The following is a 26,249-nucleotide window of genomic DNA, read 5'->3' as shown; positions in this document are numbered from 1 at the left end:
CACATTCACTTATGGAAAATTTGTTGGGAGCCACTGATCTGTAGTGGGTGGAGTCAAACATCACTGAAGGCACCCTCTTCCCCCCCTTTCTGCTACTTCCTCGCCTTATTTTCTCCATCTTGAAGTCCATGGCGGGGGTGTGCGTGTCACCTTTCTGTGCTCCTTAAAATAACCCTGTAATTAAGGTCAGTCCTGTTGACTCTAGATAGCGGGGTGGGGGTGGGGAGACTGAGGGCTGTGGAGAAGAGAGCTTTGCAGGGTCCTCTTCTTCCCAAGCTCTTTTGCCTAACTCAGTACTTCCTAGCTGGTGCTCTTGGAACAGAGGGAGGGCAAGGCTGCACCCGAAGCGCGGATGAAAGCCAAATCACTCAGCACCCATCCTCAGGAGGCCACCTTACCTGTTCCAGCTGTTCAATGGTGCTTGCTTGGGAGCCGAGCTCCTTCTGCTGCTCAGAGGCTCTTGACTCCAGGTCCCAAAGTTTCTTCCGGAGGGCAGCCACCGCATTGGCATCCAGGTCCTTGGGGGTGCTGAGCTCCTGCACCTGGCTGCTCAACAGCACAAGCCGCTGGTTGAGGCTGGCATTGTCCAATTCTTTTTGCTGGGGGCAGCGGGGGCGTTAAGGTGGGGGGTTCATAGAAAACAAGGGGGGAAATCGAAACATCCACAGTTTAGTCAACTGGATCATTTATTTATTTGCCATCTATATACAAGTGCCATCAGGCAAGAACATTCTCTGGGCAACTTACAATATCAATAAAACATTAAAATGCAGCATCCATAAGGCAGGAAAGTTAAACAATTTCAGATACCTTGAAAAAGGTCTTGGAAAAGAATACAGGTACCATTTCTTGGTGCTGACAGGATTCAAAATCAGAAGCCAGGCAAGATGTGCTTTCTTTTGGGAGCCCCCACCCCACCCCCCTCAAAGTGCCTAGTCTGGAGGTACCCTCAATTAGGGAGGGGAAAGGACGAGGCGGAGAGCTGCAACAAAGTAAAAAGAGAGAAAAGAGAAGGGGGAGAGAGGAACAGGGTGGCTGCTTGCCGATACAATCTTTCTAAGTTTTGATACAAAGAGGTAAAGGAGTCTGGAATTTTAACAGTTGAACATTAAAAGAGACATGGAGGACAAAGAGGCAGAGAGATAGGTCCGGATAAGTAGAGAGAGAAAATACTGTAAATCATACGAAAGAGAAGGAGGGGAATTGGAGAAAGCTTGCGCTTGATATGGACACATAAAGAAAGGAATTAAATCTTCGGGCACACAATATAGGAGTGAAGTGCAGGGGGAATAAAGGCTGGCAATGGCGGCAAGAAATTGCTGAATCAGCACAAACCGGAAGCGATAGCCACAAGAAGGAGGAAGGAGAGGGGAGGAAAAAATGAAGAAAGATAGGTATAAAAGGAAGAACAAAGGAAGGAATTACGACACCTAGTGGACTAATAAAAAATTGTCAAAACCAGGTAAAACAAACAGCTGACTAAACTAGATAGAGGAAGATAAACTACACCCAACACTCCTCTGGAAAATACTTTTCCATAAGCACCCTCCAGGAAAATGTCTACTTAGGAAGGAAAATCTCTCCCCCCCCCCCAGAGACTTAACCATCTTAGACAAAACTCAAAATAAGGACATCCACTAAATTGTCTAAATTGTAAAATAAATTTGGAATAGAGAGCAATGGATAAAAGACTGAAAAACCAAACTACCCTTATGGCAACAGGCATCCAGAGACGCCAATCAACTGCAGAAACAGAACCCATGGATATTAGAGAATTGATTTTAGGAATGAAAACAGAGATTAACGAGAAAATGGACTCTCTGAATGAAAAATTGGATAAGATGAGAAATAAGATTGAAGAGAATCTGAAAATGATTGAACAGAATTCTAAAGCAATAGTGGACTTAAATAAACAACAGGAAGAGCTACAAGGAAAAAACAGAGAGATGGAAAAGTTACCCAGGACTTGACAATTAAAATAACTAAGCAGGAAGAAGTGGTGAAGAAGAACACAGAGGACTGCAGGGAATGTAAGAAAAACCAAGAGAGAACAAAAGAAGAAATACAAAAATTAAAGGACATGCAAGAATCTATTTGGGATGCTCTCGCGATGCAAGAACTTAGGCAGAACGATTTGACATTGAGATTCAGAGGATTGAAGGAGAACCCAGAGGAAAATGTGGAAACTTTCTTTATCAAAGGATTGGCAGAATGGATGGAATTACAAGAAGATAAAGCATTTAGATTGAAATCAAAACAAGCAAGATCTGGCAACTGGCCAAGTCTTTTTAAATTCTAGAATATTAAGAGACAGAATAATGCAACAAAAGAAGAAACAGAAGCTGAAAATAGAAGACAAAGAAATCGTGATAATGAGAGAGATCCCGCCAAGACTTTTGAGAAAAAGATCCAACTATAAACTGTTAGCTGAGGCACTGCAGAGGAACAACATCTTCTATAAATGGGAATTCCCAGAAGGGATCTCCTTTACTTATAAGCAAAACTGGAGAAAACTAACCTCAGAGTTTGAAGTAAAAAAGTTCTGGAGAAAATATGAAAAAAAACTAGGGGGTGGGGGTTGAGAAAAAAGGGAATAATGATAAGTCAGATAGTGAGGAGGATTAAGTTGATTTAGGAGGAACAGTAAGGAAATTGATGATTTAACTGCTCTTTGTCGACCGGATATAGATAATGTGATTTTAACTGATGTTGTGATTGGATATAATTTTATAATGTAATACTTTTCTATTTGTTTCCCCCCTTTTTCTTTTTTTCTTTTTTTCTTTCCTTTTTCTTTTTTTCTCTTTTCGTTTTATTTTTTGAGTTTTTCATTGGTAAATTGAACTGTTAGTAAATTTTGCTGTATTTTGCTGAAATTAAGGAAAAAACAAAGAGAAGATAACGGTATAAAATATACTTAAAGGAAGAATAAATTAAAAATGGAATTAAGAATTGAGTCAGGAGTATTGGCAGGAGTCAGGCTCTGGGGCCTGTAGTGCTTTGCAGGACTGGGGCCTGCCTCAGCTTGTGCTGGAGAAGCAAGGCGTGGCCACACAGGTGAAGACCTCAGCTTGTGCTGGAGAGGCAAGGAGTAGTCTCTCAGGTGAGGCCACTTGTTATCTCACTGCACCTGGTGGCAGGAGCTGGGAGGGATAAAAGCCCAGCATTTCCCTTCAGCTCTTTGCCACAGCAACACTTTCCCTGCCTGGTTGCATCTGGCCTCCTGCTCCTTGCTCCATGGACCCTTGCCTTGCCGACGCCTTGATTCTTGCTCCTTGGACCCTTGCCTTGCCGACGCCTTGATTCTTGCTCCTTGGACCCTTGCCTTGCCGACGCCTTGATCCTTGCTCCGTGGACCCTTGCCTTGCCGACGTCTTGATCCTTGCTCCGTGGACCCTTGCCTTGCCGACATCTTGATCCTTGCTCCGTGGACCCTTGCCTTGCCGATGCCTTGATTCTTGCTCCTTGGACCCTTGCCTTGCCGACGCCTTGATTCTTGCTCCTTGGACCCTTGCCTTGCCGACGCCTTGATTCTTGCTCCATGGACCCTTGCCTTGCCGACGTCTTGATCCTTGCTCCGTGGACCCTTGCCTTGCCGACATCTTGATCCTTGCTCCGTGGACCCTTGCCTTGCCGACGTCTTGATCCTTGCTCCGTGGACCCTTGCCTTGCCGACGTCTTGATCCTTGCTCCATGGACCCTTGCCTTGCCGACGTCTTGATCCTTGCTCCGTGGACCCTTGCCTTGCCGACGTCTTGATCCTTGCTCCGTGGACCTTCGCCTTGCTTCTTGTTCCTTGAGCCTTCGCCTTGCTTCTTGTTCCTTGAGCCTTCGCCTCGCTTCTTGCTCCTTGGACCTTCGTCTCTGCCTTGCTCCTTGACCCTGCAACTGCCTGCGGCTGGACCCTCAGCCCTGCACCTGTTCCTGCTTCTACCCCACCATCTTGCCTCTGGTCCTGACGCCCGCCGACCGGACCGTGACAAATTGCTACTTATGGACTAAATAGTAAAGTTGAGAAACAGACTGGAACACCTGCTGGTCAAAAGGAAGCTACATGTAATATGCCTACAAGAGACACATATTACAAAGAATCACCGCAGACTACTTGTGAATAAAAAATTAGGGAATGAATTTATTTCCTCAGAAGTAATAAAAAGGGGAATAGGTTAAAGGAATCACAATTGGGAGAGATGTCCATAAAGTAAAAGCATTCATGGATGATGTTATAATCGCAGTGGAGGACCCAATCGAAAGCATTCCACAGGCGTTAGATATAATTAAAGATTTTGGGGAATTGGCAGGGTTTGATATAAATAGGAATAAAATGAATATGATCGTCAAAAATTTAACAAAGGAGGAGATCGGGAAATTACAGGATAAAGCAGGATTGAAGGTTGTAAATAAATCTAAATATTTGGGAATCTGGATTACCAATAATACAAACAATTTGGTGAAAGATAATTATATTAAAATATGGAAAGAGGTGAAAAGAGATTTAGAAATTTGGACCAGATTGAATTTAACATTATTAGAAGAATTGCAACTATTAAAATGAACATCTTGCTCAGAATGCTCTTTCTATTTCAAATGCTGCCAATATTGGGAACATCTTCAAACAATGGGAAAAGGACCTCATAAAATTTCTTTGGAATTACAAACCAGCCAGGATAAAATATAAACTATTAATTTATTCAAAGGAAAGGGGAGGGCTGGCGCTACCGGACCTAAATTTATACCACGATGCAGCAAGTTTCCTCTGGTTAAAGGAATGGATTACCTTAGAAAACCGGAAACTACTAGACCTAGAGGGATTCGACAATAAGTTCGGTTGGCACACTGTTTGGAAGATAAGAAGGTCAAAATACATAAAGGGTTTAACACTCACATTATTAAGAAATCGCTATTGAAAGTGTGGGAAAAACATAGGCGTTTATTGCAACCCAAAATTCCAAAATGGTTATCACCAATAGAAATAATTACAATAAGGAAGTTAAATTCAGATGGAAATTGAGGGGAATAGAGGGGAATTGAGACTTAATAGAGGGGAAAACAGGGGGAATTTAAAGTTAAAAAATATGAAGATATTAAACAATATTTAATGGGCTGGCTCCAATTTCATCAAATTCACAGCAGATTTAATGAGGATAAATAATAATAATAATTATAATAAAAGGATTTAGGAATGAACCTTCCTTATTAGAAATAAATTTATTACAGAATAATCAGAAAATTATTTCTAAAATGTTTTCCTCTATGCAATGGCAGCGGCAAGAAAATTAATTGCCATGTATTGGAAAAAACAAGAAATTCCCAGTATTAGGGAATGGCAAGAAAAGGTGATTACTGTAGTTATATAGAATTGGCCAAATTAGCAAATTCTATCAGAGGGGGTAGTATTCAAAAGCTTAAATACAATTGGGAAAAATTCAGAGATTACAGTATTTGAAAAGACTTGGATTTACGTCAAATATTCTGTAGAGATCCCAAGATGATAATTAAAAGAAAGCAGTCCAAAAAGAAGTAAATTTATTAGCCCGGGAGGATGACGAGTGAAAGTCGAGCTGAATATGAATTTATATAAAAATAATAAAAGCCATTAACTTAAGACAGTTTATGTGATTTAAATATATGATTTTGATATTTGTTAGTAGATTTATGCAAAAAGTATGTATGATTTGTTTGTTTTGCTTATATATATTATTGTTTAAAAATTATTGTTTGTACAGTATGCATTTTAACTGTATGATTTTGTTTGAAATTTCAATAAAGATTAATTAAAAAAATTAAAAAAGATGTGCTTTCTTTTTAAAGTGCATCTCAAAAATAAACATTTCAAAATAAAAAATTTGAGATCCTGAATTCTGAAGCCATTTTTGAATTTTTTTCTTCAAAAGTTTTATGTACAGCCATACCTCTAGATACGAATGCTGCAGGTTGCGTACAACACGGGTTATGAACGCGGCACCCCCGGAAGTAACTGAATGGGTTACTTCTGGGTTCGGCGATTTGCACATGCGCAGACACACCGAATGACGTCACGCACATGCGCAGAAGCACCAAATCAAGCGGCGAGCATGCGCAGATTCAGCGCTTCAGGTTGAGTACTGCTCTGGATGTGTACGGGGCTCCGGAACGGATCCCGTTCGCATCCAGATGTACCACTGTAGCTGTTTTTTGAACTGTCCTTATTGATATTATTGTTTTACTGTTTTGCAAACCGCCTGGAGGCTTTTTTCTTACAACCAAGTAGTATATAAATTTCATGAAATTAAATCAATTAATAAAAACTTGGGAAGGTTGGCTTTCGAATTCAGACTTTGAGATTCTGACAGTTTTGTGCAGCTGTCTGACCTGTGTAGGTGCCCCACAAATGCATATCTGGGTGCATTTTGCTGTGTCTCATTTCACAGAACGATAGGATTGTAGAGTTGGAGGGGACCTCAAGGGTCATCTAGACCCACCACAGAACCCTCGTGCCCTTTGCTCCTCTTCCTTCTGCCCTGCCCTGCCTTACCTCTAAGCTCCGCTGCAACTTCCCCAGCTCAAACTGAAGGCTGGTGTTCTCTTGCAACACTTTCTCCCGAAGGCTCTTCTCGAAGGCAGATTCTCCCAAGGCCTGCGCCAGCTGCAGGTCAAATCTGAGAGAGGCAAAAGGTCCCATGAGTTGGCCCTCCATCACTCCCAGCAGGAAGTCCCATGGCAGGGCAAAGGTGCAGGCTGGGAGCTGCCAGGTCTTGGCCAGAGCTATAGATGGCCACACCTGAATCTTGACCTGGAGGGGACGATCGTGGCCTCAGGGTCCTTAAGGAGAGTTGCTGGAGCCAGGACCAGCTTGCAAGCCCAGCTCTATTGCAATTTTGTTTCATATATTTTAAAACGAATATGAAATATATTGGGTGGGATTAAGAACACACAAATACACACACAGACACAGACACAGACACAGACACCACCTTTCTGAGTATTATTATTAGCAGAAGCAGCATTTATATCCCACCTTTTCTCCAAGGAGTTCAAAGTGGTGTACATAGTCCTCCTCGACCCCATTTTATCCTCACAGCAAACCGGTGAGGGAGGTTAGGCTGAGAGGCAGATACAGGCCCAAGGTCACCCAGTGAGCTTCATGGCTGAGATGGGATTTGAACCTGGGTCTCCCAGGCCCCAGTCTAACACTCTAACCACTAGATCACCTTGGCTCTCCTAGACCACACTATAAACCAGGGGTCCCCAAACTACGGCCCCCGGGCCGGATGCGGCCCAATCGGCCTTCCAATCCGGCCCGCGACGACCCCCGCCGCCCGCTGCCGCCGCCCGCTCTCACGGCGCGCGGCGCAGCGACGATCTAAAAAATCGGCAAAAAATCGCCGAAAATCCTTTGTGCGCATGCGTATGGGCCTCTCCCGACCCGGAAGAGGTCATTTCTGGTGCACTTCCGGGTCGGGGGAGGCCCATACGCATGCGCACAAGCAATTTTCGGCGATTTTTTCCCCGCCCGTGTGCGTGTGCGCATGCGCACGGGCGCGCACTCCCCCGCCCTCCGGCCCGCTGCGCGCGCACTCCCCTACCCTCCGGCCCACCGCGCGGTCGGCGTGGCGGGCACCGGCCCGCCGCGCAGTAAGTCTGGGGACCCCTGCTATAAACCTTTCCACAGCACCTTATGTAGTAACGCTTTTGGCTTTATCTAACCAACTACAGGATTTGGGTGGCAACTACAGCAGGCCGAGGCCAAAGTAGAAGCTTTGCTGGGGACTTAGAACAGGCATCCCCAAACTTTGGCCCTCCAGATGTTTTGGACTACAGTTCCCATCAACCCTGACCACTGGTCCTGATAGCTAGGGATCATGGGAGTTGTAGGCTAAAATATCTGGAGGGCCAAAGTTTGGGGATGCCTGACTTAGAAGATTTGGGGCATTGACTGACCTTGGCTGCGTATGTTTATGTGCTGCTAACTTAATAGGTATAGAAGCAGATTTAGAGTGTAAATCTTGCAAGAGGAAACTCAACTAATTTCCAGTCCAAATTCCCCCAAATATAATCACCTCAGATCACACCCCCAAAAGCTTCTCTTCAATTTGTTTCCCCCCCCCAATGAATTTCCTAGCAGATCCTGTTCCAAATCAATTTGATTTGTTTTTAATTACCCACCCCCATATAACCTCTAGATAAGGTCATCTTAAATGCATTTATTTCTCCAAAACTGTACAACAATCCAAATTCATTACCTACCCAGTAACACATTGGGTGCTCAGGAAGAGATTTGAGGCCCCTGCTCTATGGCCCCAGCACCCTAGAAACATCTCAGGGTGAAAGCAGAGGAGAGATGAAGCAGGGAGGCCTTGAGGTGGGGAGCAGGGGTCAAAGGTCAGTGGTAGACCGTCAATCCTTGAGTTAAAGCATCTGTTTGCAGTGCTTGCAACAATCTCTGCTTGAGAGCCTAGAGAGCATTGGTTTCTGGATGGATGTGCTCAGTTTCTTGGGTGGAAAGAAATGGGATTCATCTCTGGCTACTTCCCAGCACAGTTGTACTTCAGGGTGTGTGTGTGTGTCACTGGATAGAATGTTGTGTTGTGAAAGAAGTCACAACCATGCCTGGCCATGCGAATAAGCAATGAAATAATGCAGCTGAACAATCAAACTTCCAGGTGTAGGAGAAGCCAATGAAAACAAACCTCCACTAGAGAAGTCATGTAAAAATCAACTAGATGTCAAGCTAAATCTGTTCAGGTTAAATCTGATGAAATGGCCTTGACTGCAAAATAGTTTTTAATGTGTTATTATCACCAGCTCCTTCCTGAAAAGCAGGCTGTGCTGAGCATGTTCTCAGAGGCACCCTGATCCTGTTCTAAATGCACAACATAAGAAAGTTGTAAAGCTGGAAGGGACCTTCTTAAACTGTGGCGTCCAGACACAGTATTCCAGGTGTGGTCTGACCAAGGCAGAAGAGAGCAGGACTATGACTTCCCTTGAGAGGGACATTAGACCTCAGTTGATGAGGCCTAGAAGAGCATTACTGTGTTTTTTTGCTGCTGTTGCAACACACATCTGATTGGGTTTTCACTCACACCTTGAGATCTCCCAGTCCAAGTACATCTGTCCAGCCTGAAGTCTGTCCACCTCTGTCTAATATGACCCAAAATACTGTTTCTTCAGTCCAACACGTTTCTAATGCTCTTAGTTCATGAGACAAAGGTTCTGGAGAGCAGAAGCAGTAAGGCCTACGTAAGCCTATACTGTACAATCATTCAAGCCTGCTAACCGCTGTTAACAGCAAACTGCTAAGTCACTGTGACTCGTGACTCATCTTGAGTGATGACTCATTCTCCCTTAAAAAGTAGCCAGCCTCTCTATGGGCCTCAGTGTTTGTGTCTCAGCCAGTGTGTGTGTTGTGTTATTGCAAACAGAGTGACTCCAGGACTCTAGAAAATCAGGAACTAAGATGTGTGTCTGTGAAGAGTCAGGTAGCTGCTATGAGCACTCTGTGTATGTTCTTTAACTATGTTGTTTCTGAACAATTTTATTTTCTTCTAGGGTTGCCAGACTCAATAGAGGACAGGACTTCTGTGCCTTTAATTGCCCTGCTCTCTTTTGAGTCTGGAAACCTTAAAGAGAAAACAGCAGACCCTTTGTTTAATTTCCAAGCAAAGGGTCTGCTGGTTTCTCTTTAAGGTTTCCAGACTCAAAAGAGAGCAGGGCAATTAAAGGCACAGAAGTCCTGTCCTCTATTGAGTCTGGCAACCCTATTTTCTTCAGTAAAGTTTTACAGTGGTACCTCGACTTACGAAGGCGATCTGTTCCTCAGCGCTCTTTGGAAGTCGAAAACTTCGGATGCCGAAGCATCCATTTTGTGCATGCGCAAAGCGTTATTTTGCTGCATGCGCAGACTGCGGGCGCGGCGAAAATACTTCTGGGTTAGCAGACTTTGGAAGTCAAAACCTTCGGAAGTTGAGGCATTCGTAAGTCGAGGTACCACTGTATTCTCTTTATGAAGAAGACTGCGTTGATTAATTTACCGCTGCACGACACTGGTTGGGAACCCTGGTGAAATAAAGCCACACTATTTCCTTTGAAAGAGGGCCCATAGGAAATGGGGTGTTTCCTTGGCTTCCCCAGTGCCCCGCTTCAGGTATGTTCAAATTGTGTTGGGCTGAATAAATAGCAGATCTCAGAAAGTCTTAAAAAGATCTAACTCCCCAGTCCAACACACAAATCTTACTTCTTCTGCTTCTTCTCCAGCTCATGGTTCCGGCTTTGCTGACTTTCCATCAACACTCGTGTATCTCCCAAGTCACACGTCAGCTGCTTACACTTTCTTTTCAGCTGCTGCGCTGTCCGCCGCGCACCTTCGTACGCCTTCTGGGCCTCACCTATCTGCAAGGCAGGGAGCATGGTGGGCTGAGAAGTGAAAACAAGAAAGACCCGCACAGGAGTGTCACGTGTTCTCTGAAGCATATCACCCCATGGATGTGGGCCCCTGAAAACCCCATTGCCACTTGCCCAGTTGCCAAGCAGATGCCTGCAGAAAAACCACAAGCAGCTGGTATTGCCCTCTCCCACTGCTTGCCAACAGCAGCTGGAATTCAGTGGTAGCTGCCTTAGACCATGGAGGGTCCATTGGGACAAAACTACGACTGTGCTGGATCAGGCCCAAAGGCCATTCTGCTTCCCACAGTGGCTGGCCAGCCAGGCAGCTGGGAAAACCATAAGCAGGGAACTTAGCTCTTCTCTTTGTTCCCAGCACCTGGTATAATAATAACAATAATAATTGCAAAATTTATATCCCACCTATCTTGCTCGGTTTCGCCAGCCACTCTGGGCGACTTACAACATATACAAAACCACAAAGCATCAAACATTAAAAAACAAAATATCCTATACGAGCAACAAACAAACCAATAACAACAACAACAGTAATAAACTGTTTACAATTATACCCAAATAAAAATAACCGCCAACTCCAACTAAACATTTAACCAACATCAACCTGACAAAAACAAAACAGAGGAATCAAAATTAGAACCGTTTAAAACATTTTAAAACATTTTAGCCAGTTGTCCCAATCCAGGAGTTGTTCCAGCAATGTCCTTCCGGCCTCCCAGGAGCCTCTTTTAGGAAGGACACAAAGTGATACTCAGGGATACAGGTAGGTAGCCGTGTTGGTCTGGATCGAAGTAAAATAAAAAAATTCCTTCAGTAGCACCTTAAAGACCAACTAAGTTTTTATTTTGGTATGAGCTTTCGTGTGCATGCACACTTCTTCAGATACAGTGAAATGGAAGTTTCCAGGCACTTATGTAGAGAAGGGGTGGGGAGGGGTGGGGATGGGGAGGGGGGATCACTCAGAAGGGTGGTGGAAATGGGTGATTGACTGACTGATAGCTGTTGATGACCGCAAACGACTGCAAATGGTTTTGCATGGAAAAGCAAGGGTTGAGATGGCTGAAGATCGCTTATCATGTATAATGAGATAAGAACCCGATATCTCTGTTCAAACCAGGTCCCTCCATGGTTTTGAGCTTGGTGATAAGTTGCAATTCAGCAACTTCTCTTTCCAGTCTATTTCTGAAATTCTTTTGTAGTAAGACAAATTTAGTAAGAATTTCAGAAATAGACTGGAAAGAGAAGTTGCTGAATTGCAACTTATCACCAAGCTCAAAACCATGGAGGGACCTGGTTTGAACAGAGATATCGGGTTCTTATCTCATTATACATGATAAGCGATCTTCAGCCATCTCAACCCTTGCTTTTCCATGCAAAACCATTTGCAGTCGTTTGCGGTCATCAACAGCTATCAGTCAGTCAATCACCCATTTCCACCACCCTTCTGAGTGATCCCCCCTCCCCATCCCCACCCCTCCCCACCCCTTCTCTACATAAGTGCCTGGAAACTTCCATTTCACTGTATCTGAAGAAGTGTGCATGCACACGAAAGCTCATACCAAAATAAAAACTTAGTTGGTCTTTAAGGTGCTACTGAAGGAATTTTTTTATTTTACTTCGATCCAGACCAACACGGCTACCTACCTGTAACCAGAACTATGGAAGGCACCACATTGAGCCGCATGAAATGGAAGTCCATCAACCTCACCAAGAAACTTGCCCAGATACAAACTGACATCCTCTTTCTATCTAAATGCAAAAACCTGGACATTGTACCTAAGGGTCTTAGAATTAAGAACCCTCTTCAATCAACTTATCCCACAGAATATGCCAGAAAACTATGCCACACTTTATCTAAGAAACTGCTGAAACATCTTATCGGCGTTCTGTATTCCAAACAGAAGTTAATAAAGGAGGAACTCTCTGCACTGGAGAACTCCATCAGGAATCACCCGGCCTGGCAGAAGTTCCACAAGGAAAAACAAACCATTTACCACTCTCAACTGGAGTTACTGAAGAACCAGAAAAATAAAAAACTCTGCAACCTTTCCAACCTACAGGCCACCAATCAAAACAAGATCAACAACATTGTCAATCTTTCACAGCAAACACTCAGCCCAGCTGAGGAATCCGTCCTTTCACGGGGACTATCATTCTGCCCTGCCAAATCCCAACACATGATTCAGTTCTGCGGGGACCTGGAAGCATTTTTCCGCCGTTTACGCCTGAAGGAGTATTTTCATCACACACAAGAACAAGACAAAGTAGAACAAACTACATCCCCACAACACAACACCTCTCAACTTACTGGGGAACAACCATCACCCTCCAAACGCATCAATGAACAGAACATTGACCACCAACTACCACCGAAAAGAAGTTACACAAAAAGGGACTCCACATGGACCCCTCCTGATGGACGCAATACCACACTAGATCTGTACATCGAATGCTTCCGCCACAGAATCCAAACGGATGTGACCAGAAAACACCATCGCTTACAACAAAATCTAAACCATGCTGAAAGGAGAGCCATAGAAAATCTCAGGAACAACCCAGACATTATAATTAAAGAGGCAGACAAGGGTGGAGCTGTCGTCATCATGAACAAAACTGATTACATCCAAGAGGCCCACAGACAACTTTCCAATACTGCCTTTTACATGAAATTGGACTCAGACCCCACACAAGCATACAAAAAAGAACTGAACAAGATTATTAAGGAGCTACCCCTACACATCCAAGAACAGATCCTCACAAACACACCAGCGGAACCTCGGCCAGGAACTTTCTATCTTCTACCCAAAATACACAAACCAGGAAACCCAGGACGCCCCATCATCTCAGGTATTGGCACCATTACAGTGGGTGTTTCCGGCTATATGGACTCTGTTCTGAAACCATATGCTATCAGTGCTCCCAGCTACGTACGTGACACCACAGATTTTCTGAGGAAAATACAATATTTGAACAATCTTCCTAACAATACTATACTAGCCACTATGGATGTGGAATCTCTATATACCAACATCCCACACAATGATGGTTTACAAGCCATAAGGAACACCATTTCAGATAAAACCACAGCGGACTTTGCTACCAAACTCTGCCACTTTGTCCTTACCCACAACCACTTCAAATTTGGTGATGACCTGTTCCTCCAGATCAGCGGCACAGCCATGGGCACCCGCATGGCCCCACAGTATGCCAACATCTTCATGGCAGATTTAGAACAACGTTTCCTTAACTCCTACCCACTCAAACCTCTCCTGTACCTGCGATACATTGACGATATTTTTATTATCTGGACACATGGACAACAGACCCTGGAAACCTTCCACCAGACATTCAATGACTTTCACCCCACCATCAACCTAACAATGAACCAATCTATGCAAGAAATACATTTTTTGGACACTACTATAAAAATACAGGATGGACGTATAGACACCACCTTATACAGAAAACCAACTGACCGACAAACATATCTACATGCTTCTAGCTACCATCCCAAACATACCAAACAATCCATCGTATACAGCCAGGCCTTACGTTACAACCGCATCTGTTCCAACTCTACAGACAGAGAATCTCACCTAAGAGATCTACAGCAAACCTTTTTAGAACTAAAATATCCACCTGATGAAGTTAAACAACAGATCAACAGAGCCAGACAGATACCTAGAGAGAACCTGCTGCAAGACAGACCCGAAAAAGAAAATAACAGAACACCACTAGTCATCACATACAGCTCCCAAGCTAAAACAGTACAACGCATCATCAGAGATCTACAGCCTCTCCTGGACAATGACCGCTCCCTTTCTCAAGCTCTGGGAGGAAGACCTTTCATTGCCTACAGACAGCCACCCAATCTTAAACAACTCCTCACCCACAATAATACAACCACCAGACTTAACATGGACACTGGTACCAGAGCCTGCAATAAACCCAGATGCCAACTTTGCTGCCACATACACCCAGACAACACCATTACTGGCCCCAACAACATCCAACATACCATCTCAGGACTATTTAATTGCTCATCCTCTAACATTGTGTATGCCATCAAATGCCAACAGTGCCCTTCAGCTCTCTATATTGGACAAACAGGCCAAACCCTACGCCAAAGGATAAATGGACATAAATCTGACATCAGGAACCAGAAGACTGAAAAACCAGTAGGAGAACACTTCAATCTCCCAGGACATTCTATACAAGATCTCAAAGTAGCTGTCTTACTACAAAAGAATTTCAGAAATAGACTGGAAAGAGAAGTTGCTGAATTGCAACTTATCACCAAGCTCAAAACCATGGAGGGACCTGGTTTGAACAGAGATATCGGGTTCTTATCTCATTATACATGATAAGCGATCTTCAGCCATCTCAACCCTTGCTTTTCCATGCAAAACCATTTGCAGTCGTTTGCGGTCATCAACAGCTATCAGTCAGTCAATCACCCATTTCCACCACCCTTCTGAGTGATCCCCCCTCCCCATCCCCACCCCTCCCCACCCCTTCTCTACATAAGTGCCTGGAAACTTCCATTTCACTGTATCTGAAGAAGTGTGCATGCACACGAAAGCTCATACCAAAATAAAAACTTAGTTGGTCTTTAAGGTGCTACTGAAGGAATTTTTTTATGATACTCAGGGAGAAACTGCTCCTGAACTGTCTAGTTCTGTCTAGTTATTACAGTATTACAGTCCATAATTGATTGTTTCATGTGGGTGGAGGTTTCCTGACTATTTATTGAACCATGGCTGGTTTTACATCATGTTGGTAAGCTGTCTAGTGTTTTCTTTGGAACAGAAGGTGCAGGTTATAAATCCAAGTTTAAAAAACCCTCCATGCATTTCTCAAATCCCTTTTTACAAAAGAGCAAAATGTTTTCCTGAGCATTTCACCCTAAATAAAAAATTGCATATGTACATTTGAGGTGATGAGAAGGTCTCAGACTCACATCAAAAGCAGCTGCTTGGCATCCAGAAGACCCCAGGTTTAAACCCCAAAGGCATCTTCAGATAAAAAAGGATCAGGTAATAGGAAAAGTTGTTTGGGCCTTTTTAATTTAGAGGGGAAAGACCAGTAAAAGGAGGGCATTATAGAGGTGTCTATTGCAGTCAGGGCCGTCTTCAGTGTATCAGGCACAGCGGGCAGCCGGAGGGCACAGCCCGACAGGCAGGGATGCTGTCAGCTGTGCTCTGCCTCCGCCTGCTCGGCCAAAGCAGCGGAGCGGCGCTGAAGTCCAAGGAGCCCTAGCTGCCGCCCGACAGAAGGTTTGCCGACAGAGCATTGTGGGGCAGCACCTGCCCACACTCCTTCAAGTCACAGTGAGCACAGACAGCGCTGCCCCACAATGCTCCGTGGCACCTCATTTGCAGGTAGCCCAGGTCCAGGTCCAGGTCTCTGTGGAAAGGTGGACAAGGAACAGCCCATGGGGCAGAGCAAGCAAAGAGCTTTTAAAGCAGTCGGCCGGCGGGCCGCACTCACATCGGATCTGTTGTCCCCAGACCGTATTTCTCAGCTATTTTGGGCGTGCTGCCCTTCTCTTTTGTTAAATACAGGCAGCCCTGTTCCTCTTCCCTGCCGCCCCTCAATGGAGGCAGCTCCGCCGCTGCTGCTGCCGCCTCGCTACAGCCACCGCTGCCAGGAAAGGAGCGAAGCGGGCAAGGCAGAGGTGCCCTGGTGCACCGCGCCAGTCAGCCCAATGGGAAGGACAGCCCTGGTTGCAGTTGGCTGTAGTGCCTGGAAATAGACAGACAGACAGACAGACAGGTTGTGCATCCACACCTTCATCTGCCCCGGCTGCAACAAAACATGCCTCTCCAGCATTGGTCTCTACAGCCCCAGCAGGCTCTGTATCCTTCCAACGTCACCCCCAAAGGAGCACCCCTCCACTGTCTCCCATGACAGACAGATGCAAACCATAGAGAAAGTAGATAGAAATAAGTCTTTCTCCCTCTCTCATCCTAATACTAGAAACCAAGGTTTCCAATGAAGCCGAAGAGTTGAAGACAAAAGAAAGGACTTCTTCGTGCAGCGGAAGCTATGGGGTTTGCTCCCACAAGAGGTAGTGATGGTCCCTGACCTGGATGGCTTTAAAACAGAATTAACCAAGTTTATGGAGGGGAAGGCTGTGGACAGCTACTAGTCCTTAGAGCTATACTCTTTCCTGCCCAAGTAACAGCTGCTGGGGTTCAAACAGGTGGCTAGACTAGACTTTTACTGTCCTTATGGGACCCTGGAGAGTTGATGCCAGTCACAGTGGATAATGGCAGGTTAGATGGGCAAATAGTCTGGGCTGGTTATCAAGCAGCCTCTATCTCCTTCGAGTAGGAAGCCACATTTCCTGGTGCTTTGCTTGTGGGCCAGAATGAAACAACTGTTCCTGAGGGAGGTCAGGTCTCCCCTTTTCACTAGAACTCATGTCCTCCAACCTCTGCAGAGAAGGTGGCAGAGAGAGCAATTGCTATTAAGGAGTCCCTTTAAATCAGCTGAATGTTGAATTAATGAAGCCTGTAATTCCAGACAAGTGTCTGAATGCAAATGGGTTGTTTGCCTTCACCACAGCCCTCCAGAATGACGGAAGCTTCATTACTTTTTAATGTGCCATGACTTGATGTAGTTATTCTTGCCCATTCCTTCAGGCTGGGGATCATCAGCAGTTCTTCAAGGGGGCTTTGGGCTGGAAAGCAAACCGCAAGTCAACCCGGGTTTATTTTTAGAAGGCAGGCATCTGCCCTACATGGAGTCAGCTACGCGGAGTCAGAGCATCGGTCCATTTAGCTCTGCTTCTGCACTGTTTGCAGTGGTTCCCTGGGCTCTCAGGCAAGGAGATGCTGCCACAGAGGGAGCAACAGGAACCAGGGACTCTGCATGCAAAGCAGGTGGTCTAAACCAGGCATCCCCAAACTGCAGCCCTCCAGATGTTTTGGCCTACAACTCCCATGATCCCTAGCTAACAGGACCAGTGGTCGGGGAAGATGGGAATTGTAGTCCAAAACATCTGGAGGGCTGAAGTTTGCCCTAAGGTGATCTCACGGCAATGCTTGCATTATTTGAGAGGGGCTTTAATGAAATCTGCAAGCCCCAGCCCTAATTTTAGCAAAACATGTCTCTCTTTTCCAGGGACGTAGCCAGGATCAAAATTAGGGGGGGGCAAGGGGCAAGGCGCGGGGGAGGGGCCACAGTGGGGCAAGGAAAGCCATGTTCAGAAGGGGCAAGGGAGCACCAGGATCAGCCCGAAAATGGGCTGCTCCGACCCCCTCCTCCCCCTCCGCGATCGCCGTGGGGCGGGTGGAGGGAAAGCCCCATAGCCGTGCAAAGCGTTTTGCTGGCTTTCCCTCCGCCCGCCCCACAGCCAGCCGGCTAGAAGGGACATCTCCCTTCTCCCTTGCTGGCTGTGGGGCGGGTGGAGGGAAAGCCAGCCGCTCTGGGGCTTTCCCTCCACCCGTCCCACAGCCAGCCAGCGAGAAGGGAGACGGCAGTGGGCGGCAGCGGGCGGTGGGGCAGGCCGGCCACCAGCGGCCCTGCTTCTAGGGGGGGCAACTGCCCCCTCCTGCCCCCCCGCCTACGCCCATGCTCTTTTCACACACACACTTAAAAGTCCTCTAAAACAGTACCTAAAGGAACCAGCAATGCTTATATTTTGTGTAATATTAAGAACATAAGTAGAGCCTGCTGGATCAGGTCAAGGGCCAATCCAGTCCACCCTCACAGTGCCTCACCAGATGCCCCAAAGGGAAACCCTCAAGTAGGATTTGAGCAGAAAAGCAACACTCTTCCCTCCTCTGCTTTCCAGCATCTGGTACCCAGAAGCATCACTGCTTCTGACCATGGAGGCGGGGCAGAGCCATCCTGACAAGCAGCCACTGGCAGCCTTTTCCTCCATGAACTCGTCCAAGACTCTTTTAAAGTCATCCAAGTTGGTGGCCATCCCATCCTCCTGGGGAAGGGAGTGCCCATGTTTAACTCTGTGCTGCGTGAAGAGGGACTTCCTTTCATTGCTGTTTTAATCATTGGAACTCTTGTTGGTGCATTTATTATAGCTGCCTAGCCATTGCATAGGGAGGCCCTCTTGTGAGGAGTTACCCCAAAGGTGGGACAGAAATAAATGATGATAATGATAATAAATGTATTACTGCTTTGCTGAGTGTGTTTTTATTGATGCTCCTCTCCCTTTGATTGCTCTGCCTCTGCTTTTATTATACCCTTCTTCCACTCCTTTCCTGCTGCTGTTTTAAAAGGGGTTAATAGTCTTGTTTGAATGCAGACTTCCAAAAAATGCAGACTTCCAAAAAAGAGCAAGGAGAGACAAGAGAATGGGGAAAACTACAGAATGGGGAAAACCAGAGATCTGTTCAAGAAAATTGGAGATATGAAAGGCACATTTCGTACAAAGATTACCATAATAAAGGACAAAAGTGGAAAGGACCTAACAGAAGCAGAAGACATCAAGAAGAGGTGGCAAAAATACACAGAGGAATTATACCAGAAAGATATGGAGGTCTCGTACACCCCAGGTAGTGTGGTTGCTGACCTTGAGCCAGACATCTTGGAGAATGAAGTCAAATGGGCCTTAGAAAGCACTGCTAATAACAAGGCCAGTGGAAGTGATGATATTCCAGCTGAACTATTTAAAATTTTAAAAGATGATGCTGTTAAGGTGCTACACCCAATATGCCAACAAGTTTGGAAAACTCAGCAATGGCCAGAGGATTGGAGAAGATCAGTCTACATCCCAATTCCAAAGAAGGGCAGTGCCAAAGAATGCTCCAACTACCGCACAATTGCGCTCATTTCGCACGCTAGAAAGGTTATGCTTAAAATTATACAAGGCAGGCTTAAGCAGTATGTGGACCGAGAACTCCCAGAAGTGCAAGATGGATTTTGAAAGGGCAGAGGAACCAGAGACCAAATAGCAAACATGCGCTGGATTATGGAGAAAGCAAGAGAGTTCCAGAAAAACATCTACTTCTGCTTCATTGACTATGCAAAAGCATTTGACTGTGTCGATCACAGCAAACTATGGCAAGCTCTTAAAGAAATGGGAGTGCCTGAACACCTCATCTGTCTCCTGAAAAATCTCTATGTGGGACAAGAAGCTACAGTTAGAACTGGATATGGAACAACTGACTGGTTCAAAATTGGGAAAGGAGTACGACAAGGTTGTATATTGTCTCCCTGCTTATTTAACTTATATGCAGAATTCATCATGCGAAAGGCTGGACTAGATGAATCCCAAGCCGGAATTCAGATTGCCGGAAGAAATATCAAGAACCTCAGATATGCTGATGACACAACCTTGATGGCAGAAAGTGAGGAGGAATTAAAAAACCTTTTAATGAGGGTGAAAGAGGAGAGCGCAAAATATGGTCTGAAGCTCAACATCAAAAAAACCAAGATCATGGCCACTGGTCCCATCACCTCCTGGCAAATAGAAGGGGAAGAAATGGAGGCAGTGAGAGATTTTATTTTCTTGGGCTCCTCGATCACTGCAGATGGTGACAGCAGTCACGAAATTAAAAGACGCCTGCTTCTTGGGAGAAAAGCAATGACAAACCTAGACAGCATCTTAAAAAGCAGAGACATCACCTTGCCGACAAAGGTCCGTATAGTTAAAGCTATGGTTTTCCCAGTAGTGATGTATGGAAGTGAGAGCTGGACCATAAAGAAGGCTGATCGCCAAAGAATTGATGCTTTTGAATTATGGTGCTGGAGGAGACTCTTGAGAGTCCCATGGACTGCAAGAAGATCAAACCTATCCATTCTGAAGGAAATCAGCCCTGAGTGCTCACTGGAAGGACAGATCCTGAAGCTGAGGCTCCAATACTTTGGCCACCTCATGAGAAGAGAAGACTCCCTGGAAAAGACCCTGATGTTGGGAAAGATTGAGGGCACTAGGAGAAGGGGACGACAGAGGATGAGATGGTTGGACAGTGTTCTCGAAGCTACGAACATGAGTTTGACCAAACTGCAGGAGGTAGTGCAAGACAGGAGTGCCTGGTATGCTCTGGTCCATGGGGTCACGAAGAGTCGGACACGACTAAATGACTAAACAACAACAATAGTCTTGTTTTATTGCTGCTTATTGATCTTTGTATTCACTGATATTTTGATGCATTTTTTGTCATTAGCTGCTTTGCAAACATTTGAATTTGAACGGCAGGGCAGAACATCATCTAATTAATTAAGACCAATTAAAATTAAATTGATTCTGCTGCATCAACCACTTCTGAATGAGCCAGTCATATCCAATCGTGAAGCCCACCAGATCCCTCAAAATGTTTTGGACCACAGCTGGAGGGAGCAGTTGGAGGAGGGGAGGGCAGAGGCTGGAGAATGAATTGTGAGTGGAGGGGCGTCCTTCTTCCATTATTGGGACCCCCTGGGGAACTCACCAAACCTGCTGCACCTGGAATTGGGTGTGGAGAGGGCAGCTGGCTGCTGAGTGGGTCACACCTGTGAGCAGCAGCCTGAGGAGGCTCCATAAAAAGCAGGCCTGGAGGGAGAGACTAGGGTGGTGGCAGGAGCTTCCAGGAACCTTCCCCTCTATGGGAGATTTCCCAGGAACAGCTGTGTGCCAGGGTGGGTAAGTTGAGTCCTGGGTGAGGCTGAGGGGGGTGGGTATGCCAGGAGCAGGAGAAATTGATACTGCCTTACATGTACTTGTATTTGGATTTTTTGTTTTACTGTAACATTTTTATATGCAACTGTGTGTTTTTGTAAAATCCGTTGTGGTTCAAGTTGTCTGTTGCTTTAATTTTTTGTATACCACTTAAAGAAATGGTCTTAAATATAAAAACTAAAATATAAAATATGCTCTCATCAAGTGCTGAGCGCAAGAGCAGCCCTCTCCCCTCCTGTGGTTGCCAGCAAGTGGTATTCAGATGCATTGCTGCCTCTGACTTTGAAGGCAGAGCAGAGGCATTGTGGGTAATAGCTATCAATAGCCATGAATTTGTGCAATCCCCCTTTAAAGCCATCCAAGTTGATGGTCCTCACTGCCTCCTGTGGGAGTGAGTTCCCTAGTCTAACTATGCACTGCCTGACATCCAAGGGCAGCTTCAGGAAGACTCTCAGGACAGGCTCAGTGATCTGCACATGGAAGCCAACTGGGGGGAAATGTAAACACACAGCCCCACCCCAGCCAATGCTCCTTGGCCTGCCTTTTGTTCCAGTTCCTTTTTGGATGTCTGCTCTGCCTCCAGCCTTTCCTCCAGCTGTGTGATTCTTTTCCGGAGAAATCCAATCTCAGTCTGTGCACAGTCCAGGCGCATCTGCCATTCATCTCCTGTTAATGCCAAAAGAGACACATTTACATTGCACATCCAAACTGCTCAAATCAGGGCACCTAGTGAAGTGCTGTGTTTATCAGAGAAGTGTTAACCAGAATCCTGAGCTGTAAAGAGCAGCTGTTTACAGGAAACCAAATGTCCCCATGTCCCCATTCCTATGATTTTATTTGAGCATTTGTCTTCTGCTTTTCCTCCAAAGATCTCAAGGTGGCGTACATGCTTCTCCCCATCCACATTTCATCCTTACAACAACCCTGCAGGGTGGATCAGGTAGTGGGACCATGACTGGCCCCAGATCACTTGGGGAGCTTCATGGCTGAGTGTGGATTTGAACCTTGGCTTCCTGGGTCGCTGTCCAGGACTCTAACCACAGGCTCCTGATTGGGCCTTAAAATGCCTACGCAGCTGAAGGAACACCTAAAATGCCAAACCTGGGGAACAACTGGATTTTATACTCCAAGGACAGGGCATCCCATATGGTGCAGAAAAGGGTAAGGGAAATGATCAAGGGGATGGAAAAAGTGAGAAGAGGTGACATGATATGAAAAGTGTTGGATGTAATTCATTGGTGCAGTCAAGTGCAACATTCCTTGTTTCCCTAGAGTGGGCGCAGGCAGGGGGACATCCAGTCAGTGTAACTTCCTGTCCCACTGGTCTGGAGCTTTCTCCTCCTGCATGTGACCTGGGAGATGGGCATGGCTCTGACTGCCCGAAAAAACACCAAAAACAGCAGAAGCACAGCCTACCGCCTGGGTGTCTGCAGATGGTCAAGAAAATGAAGAGCTGTGGGTTCTGGACAGTGGAGCTTCTCAAACTTTTTGTAAAAGAAAAGCATTGCTGTCTGATGCTAGGGCTTCAAACAAAAAAACATGCAAGTCTTGCTACAGGCCAGAAAGCTAATGTGGTTTGTGAGGGGGAGGTTGTGTTCCCGCAGCTGGGACACACATTCAGGAATGTGTTGTGTGTGCCTAGTTTGCAAAACAATCTCCTTAGCATTCCTGACTTGGCAAAAGCAGGCTTTGAAGTAAACTTTGTGGGAGACCAGTGCCAGATAAAGCAAAATGGGGCAGTGTTGGCAAATGCTGACCTTAGAACCAATATGTATGTACTATGGAGTGAGTCTAAGGTTGCAAATGTGCAAAATGTCCCAACCCACAATATGTGTATTCATCTCCTGCACAGACGCATGGCCCATGCTAGCTTTAAGGTGCTGAACAAAACTTTGGAGTTGTGGGGGGGGGGGATGAAAAACATTAAGAGTTGTAATAAGTACTTGGACTGCAATATTTGCAAGGAGTTTAAGAGTAGGGCTTGCCCAGTAGCAAGAGCAAGCCAGAAAGAAACCAAAAGACCACTGGAGTTGATTCATGGAGATGTAACTGGTCCTTTTCCACCAAGTGTCTCCCGTAACAAGTATTGTTTAATCCTAGTGGATGATTACTCTAGGTTTGGCTGGGTCTACCCATTAAAGCAAAAGTCTGAAGTGCCCCAAACATTGAAGTTCTGGGTCAGAAGGGTAGAAAGGCAACTTGGCCAAAAGGTGTTTTCTATTCAGACAGGCAGGGGAGGTAAATTTATGGCAAGCTCTCTAAGAGACTGGTTGCGATCCCAAGGGATTAAACATAGGCTTGCCAATGTTTTGCAGACACAAATGAAATGTTTTGCAGACACAAATGAAAGCATTGTTAGCAGATGCAGATTTTCCAATTAAATATTGGGCTGAGAGTATTAAAACAGCTAATTATATTGGAAATCGCCTATGGTCAAGTGTATTAGATGATATACCCAAGGTTCTCTATAACAAAAATCCCAGTTTGCAACATTTGAGAATCTTTGGAACAAAGGCATGGTTGGACATACCTGTGAAAAATCGAAGAAAAGGTGGAAAAAGAGCACAGCAGTTGTTATTTCTTGGGTATGAAAGTGGAACAAAAGCTTACAGGTTTGAAAATGATAAAAACCTTTGGAGTTTTAGTCGGTCAGCCAGTTTTAATGAGCAAAGAAATTGGCCCAAGATACATGCAAACCAACTGCCAGAAAGTGTTTTACTGCCGAGTGTAACTGATAAGGCAGTTGAAACAAAGCTAAGAATTGGCAGCTCTCCCAGTAAAGTTGAAAGGGAGGAGGTAAAGACTGAGCAACTTTCTCCAACTACTCGAGTGGAGCAGAGGGAAAAGGAAAGTGTAACCAGGACAGGAGGAGGTAAATCTCCAGTGTCAATCCACCCCAAAAGCAGTCCTGAAAGTAGCCCAGGGGGTGAGATTAATGAACCCAGGAGGTCTGAGAGAAGTAATAAAGGTCAACCTCCAGCCCGTTATGGGTTCACAGACACCATAAACCAGGTTTGTGTAAGTGAGCCAGAAAGCTTTGAAGAACTGCAAGAGTTACCTACTCTAGAGCAGTGTTTCTCAACCAGTGTGCCTCCAGATGTTTTGGGACTACAACTCCCATCATTCCTGACCACTGGTCTTGCTAGCTAGGGATGATGGGAGTTGTAGTCCCAAAACATCTGGAGGCACACTGGTTGAGAAACACTGCTCTAGAGAAAGAGGCGTGGTTAAAGGCAATGCAGGCAGAGTATGACTCTTTGCTAAACAACAGTGTGTTTGTACCTGCAGAATTGCCTAAAGGTAAACAGCCCATAAGCTGTAGGTGGGTTTTTAAAGTGAAAACGCTGGCTGATGGTAGTTACCAAAGGAAAGCCAGGCTAGTTGCCAGAGGCTTTACACACAAAAAAACCTGATTCACTATGATGAAGTCTTTGCCCCAACAACAAAAGTTGAAACAGTAAAATCAGTTTTAGCAATGGCAAGCCTGAGGAGGTTAAAAGTTCATCATTTTGATGTTGCCTCAGCATATTTAAATGCTCCCATTGATGCAGAGGTGTATTTGCAGCAAATACCAGGTTATGAGCTGGAAAGAGACAGCATGGTGTTAAAGCTGCAGAAGGCACTATATGGTTTACACCAAAGTGCACGTTTATGGCATGAATGCATAGACACAACTTTGAAAAAGATGGGATTCAAACAAAGCCTGGCTGATTCCTGTTTATATTCAGCAACAGTGCAAGGGAGTGTTTGTTATTTACTTTTGTAGGTTGATGATATTTGTCTAATAACAACTGCACAAAAGCAAGTTTCTTGGTTCATGAACAACCTAGGAAACAAGTACAAACTGAAGCATTTGGGAGAAATCCAAAATTACTTAGGAGTAGAGGTTCAGAGAAATGAAGAGGGTGTCTACTCCCTAAGTCAGAAGGAAAAGATTGAAAAATTACTGAAGACATATGGAATGGAAAGGGCAAATGAGGTTGACACTCCCATAACTACACAGTATAAAAATGAACCAGAAGGGCAAAAATGTGAAAATACAACAGCATTTCATTCTTTGTTGGGTTCTCTGTTATATTTAAGTTGCTGGAAGAGACCTGACATAACACTGGCAGTGCACATGTTAAGCCAAGGAAGTGCAGACCCGGCTCAGAGAGATTGGGTAGCACTTAAAAGAATCCTGAGGTATCTGAAAGGCACAAAAGATTACAAGCTGGTGCTAGATACAGGATGTGATCAGCAAGTATATGCATATGCTGATGCCAGCTGGGGAGACAGAGAAAATGGAAAATCTACCACTGGCTATGCCATATATATTGGAAATGCCCTGGTTCAATGGAAAAGCCTCAAGCAAACGTTTGTTGCCACAAGTACTTGTGAAGCAGAGTACTCAGCCATAAGCGAATGTGTGTCACAAATAGAGTGGTTTGCTTGCCTAACAAAAGAACTAGGAATACCTTCAGAAATGCCAATCACTGCGTTCGGTGATAACATGGCAGCACAGCAACTTGCCAACCAACAGAACTTTAAGAGTAAAAGTAAACATATTGCAATAAGATATGGCAATGTTAAAAATGCTTTGGAAAGAAATGTGTTAAAAGTACAACATTGTAACACAAAATGTAATGTGGCAGACTTATATACAAAATGTTTAGATGCTCCTAAATTTCGAGACTTGAGAGAATTGTTAGGTCTCAAGCCTTTGACTTAAGGAGGAGTGTTGGGATCCACAGAATGCTGTGTGAAATAGTAAGTCTGCAGGCCTGAGTGTACTAGTAAAGTGAAACTGGCTGATGCAATACTTTCTGTAGAAGTGCTGGGTCAGAATGACTCAGCAGGAATGTGCTGTCAGTGGTTTAAAAGGGAAACCTATCCAGCAATGTTTGTGGTGGTGTTGGTGTTGTAGAAGGGTGTGGTCAGTGAGAGGTTTAGAGAGTGTATCAACTGCTTGTGTATGAACTGCCTGTAGATATTTGTATATAGCTCACAATAAATATACTGCACTAAAGAAACTGGAACTCTGAACATCTCTGCTAAAGCGCCGTGAAGGAATTCGCGACATAGGCAGAGTGAGCAAGTGCTTCAGGGGGTAGATGGTGGGGGGACAGTGGTGGCATCCCTTAACTGTTCTTTCTTAACTTCCCGACCATTCATCTCCATCAGCAGACAGAGCTATGCATGTCACACAGTTTGCTATGCACTCCCTAAATTAGTCTCCTGCTTCAGGTATGAATCCTGTTGCTTG

General features: G+C 45.1%; 1 protein-coding gene across 1 annotated transcript in view; it reads right to left on the bottom strand.

Annotated features, from left to right (window-relative positions):
• The window catches only part of MYO18B (myosin XVIIIB), a 248,228-nt gene that overhangs the window by 82,606 nt on the left and 139,373 nt on the right, over positions 1–26,249 (bottom strand). The window contains exons 28-31 of the mRNA XM_060269663.1: positions 21,546–21,670; positions 10,214–10,368; positions 6,515–6,638; positions 399–599 (exon numbers count right to left, since the gene is read on the bottom strand). Of these exons, the coding sequence (XP_060125646.1) occupies positions 399–599; positions 6,515–6,638; positions 10,214–10,368; positions 21,546–21,670 (605 nt within the window). The remainder of the gene's footprint in view (positions 1–398; positions 600–6,514; positions 6,639–10,213; positions 10,369–21,545; positions 21,671–26,249) is intronic.

Source organism: Zootoca vivipara, chromosome 17 (genome assembly GCF_963506605.1).
Source record: "Zootoca vivipara chromosome 17, rZooViv1.1, whole genome shotgun sequence".
Lineage (NCBI taxonomy): Eukaryota > Metazoa > Chordata > Lepidosauria > Squamata > Lacertidae > Zootoca > Zootoca vivipara.
Note: the sequence above shows the minus strand (reverse complement) of the source record. Positions and strands in the feature narration are given on the sequence as shown.